Here is a 2532-nt window from a genome sequence, read left to right on the forward strand (position 1 = left end):
AATAAAGAAAGAAAAACTAAAAAATGATAATTCAGAAAATCAAAAAGAAAAAGATGAAAATAAAATAAAAGAAATAAGCGATAGTAATGAAAAAGATAAAGTGATAAAAAGAGAAAATAATGATGCTAATAAAAAAAAAGATGATATAGAAACAAAAGAAATACATAATGAAGAAAAAAAAGAAAAGTATAAAGAAAATGGGAATTTTTATAATGAAAAAGAATCTGATGATTATAAAGATATAAAATGCAATGATTATATAAATAATTATGATATCAAAAATGAATTAGAAAGCAAAGAATTAAAATGCAAAGAAAGTAAGGATAGTAAAAACGAAGAAAATTTAACAAGTAATTATTTTAATAGTGACGATTATATAAATGTGTGTGAAGGAATAAAAGAAGAAAACGTGAATAGAGATAGTGTTAATGATGAAATGAAATCTTTTGAAGAAAAAGAAATAAAAGAAAATTGCGATATTAATAAATGTGTTGAAAATAATTACACAAGTTATATGTTAAATGAAAAATCTAGAAAGATAAATGATAATTTATTTAGTGAAGAAATAATTAATAAAAATAAATTAAGCAATGATGAGACTGAATTAAATGAAAATAGAATACTTGAAAATAATAAAATGGATGAAAAAAAAAAGGAAGAAAATAAAAAAAAAAAGAATTCAAAGCTTTTAACAATTAAAAAAAAAAAAACTTTGGATATGAAGATAAACAAAGAAAATAATTTACTTTATAATTCTTACATAAACAGCAATGAAAATAAAAAAAAAAATATTCTAAATTTTATATTAAGTGATATGCAAAATAGTTTACCTGCTGAACCTAATTTAACCATATTTTGGTTATTTATACAAAATAATTATAAGAAAAAAAAAAAAGATAAAGATATGGGAAGGAAAGAATTATATTTTAATTATCAATGTTATGAAATATTGTATACAATAGAAAAAAAAAATGAACATAAAAAAAAAAAAAAGAAAGATGATATATTAAATCATCATTATTTTAAATATAATAATATTTTTTTATTACCAAAATTTTATCCAATTAATAAAGAATACACTATATTATCAAAATATATTCTAGAAATAATAAAAGATATAATTAATTATAGAATCAATTTTTTTGATTATAATAATATTTTACATATATTTAGTACATCGAAAGAAATTAATAAAATTTTAACAAATATTTTATTCTTTATTTTTAATGAATTAGACCACAATTTACGTTTCAATAATATATATGCATCACTAATGCTATTAATATTATTAAATGGTATAATTAAAAATAGAAATATTGATATTGATTTTTATTGTTTGCAGATTCTGAAAATGCTAATTCATGTAATAATTTATGAACACGAATTAAAATTAAAAAACATTTATTCTATTCTATTATTAAAAAGAAAAGCTTGCGATATTATAAATGATTTTTGCTGTATATTGAGAAAAAAAAATAATAGTGAAATTATAAATATTGACTCTTATTTAATTTATATATCAAGTAAATTATTGACACACAATAAATGCACATATATGCATATATATATATCTTATTATCTTATTTATTTAATGCCTATAAATATTCACATAAAATTTTTTTTATCCTTTACTCCAAATTTTTTATATATATTTTTTAAAAAGTATTTATATTATCAGAATGTTTATAATTCTTTTTTATCTTATGAGCAAAAAGAGATGAACGAGTTATTTAATTTTTTTTTCTTCCACATTTATACACTTATACAAGGATCACTTTATAGAATATTTAAAAGTATCAATATATTAATTATTAATTCTTCTTTATCAAATTACTTGAAATACTTACTTAATTTCATTATTGATTATGCAGATTATCATTTACCATTAATATTATCTATTTTAAATATTTTATGTAAAAATAGTTCAGTTTACAAAAATCGAAGTTTCCTACCAGAAAAAAAATATTTTTTTGATATTATGACTATAAAAAATTATGAACACAATAAGAATAATTTAAAAAAAAAAAAAAATTATTTAAAAAATGTACAAGAAATTAATAACTTTTATTTAAATGAAGAAAATAGTGATCAAGATGATAGTTATTTCGAGGATTATTTGAATGATGAAGATTTAAATAAAAATGAAATTCATAATACAAATGATAAGAAACAATATTTTAATGCATATATTAAAAAAAGAACTTTATTAAACAAAACATTATTAAAAAAAAATTTGGAAAAAAATCATTTACAGACTAATATTGCTGTTAATAATGTTTTAAATCAAATTTTAAATAAGTTTGAAAGTAATAATAAATCGTCATATTTATCAAATAAATATAGTTTTGAAGACTTTTTATATGAATCATCTTATTATTTTTTATATACATTCTAAAGTTGTTAAAAAAAAAAAAAAAATAAATAATATTAAAAATCAAAAATTAAATATATATATATATATATATATATTTTCTTGTTTATTTCCTATTTTAATTATTTTTTTTTTTTTTTTTTTTTTTTTTTTTTTTTTAT

General features: G+C 16.4%; 1 protein-coding gene across 1 annotated transcript in view; it reads left to right on the forward strand.

Annotated features, from left to right (window-relative positions):
* The window catches only part of PGAL8A_00118000 (conserved Plasmodium protein, unknown function), a gene marked incomplete at both ends in the record, with an annotated part of 3371 nt that extends 976 nt beyond the window's left edge, over window positions 1-2395 (forward strand). Inside the window, one exon of the mRNA XM_028674644.1 lies at window positions 8-2395. Within this exon, the coding sequence (XP_028526296.1) occupies window positions 8-2395 (2388 nt within the window). The remainder of the gene's footprint in view (window positions 1-7) is intronic.
* Between the last annotated feature and the right edge of the window lie 137 nt (window positions 2396-2532).

This window comes from Plasmodium gallinaceum (assembly GCF_900005855.1).
Source record: "Plasmodium gallinaceum strain 8A genome assembly, contig: PGAL8A_v1_63, whole genome shotgun sequence".
In the NCBI taxonomy this organism is placed as follows: Eukaryota; Apicomplexa; class Aconoidasida; order Haemosporida; family Plasmodiidae; genus Plasmodium; species Plasmodium gallinaceum.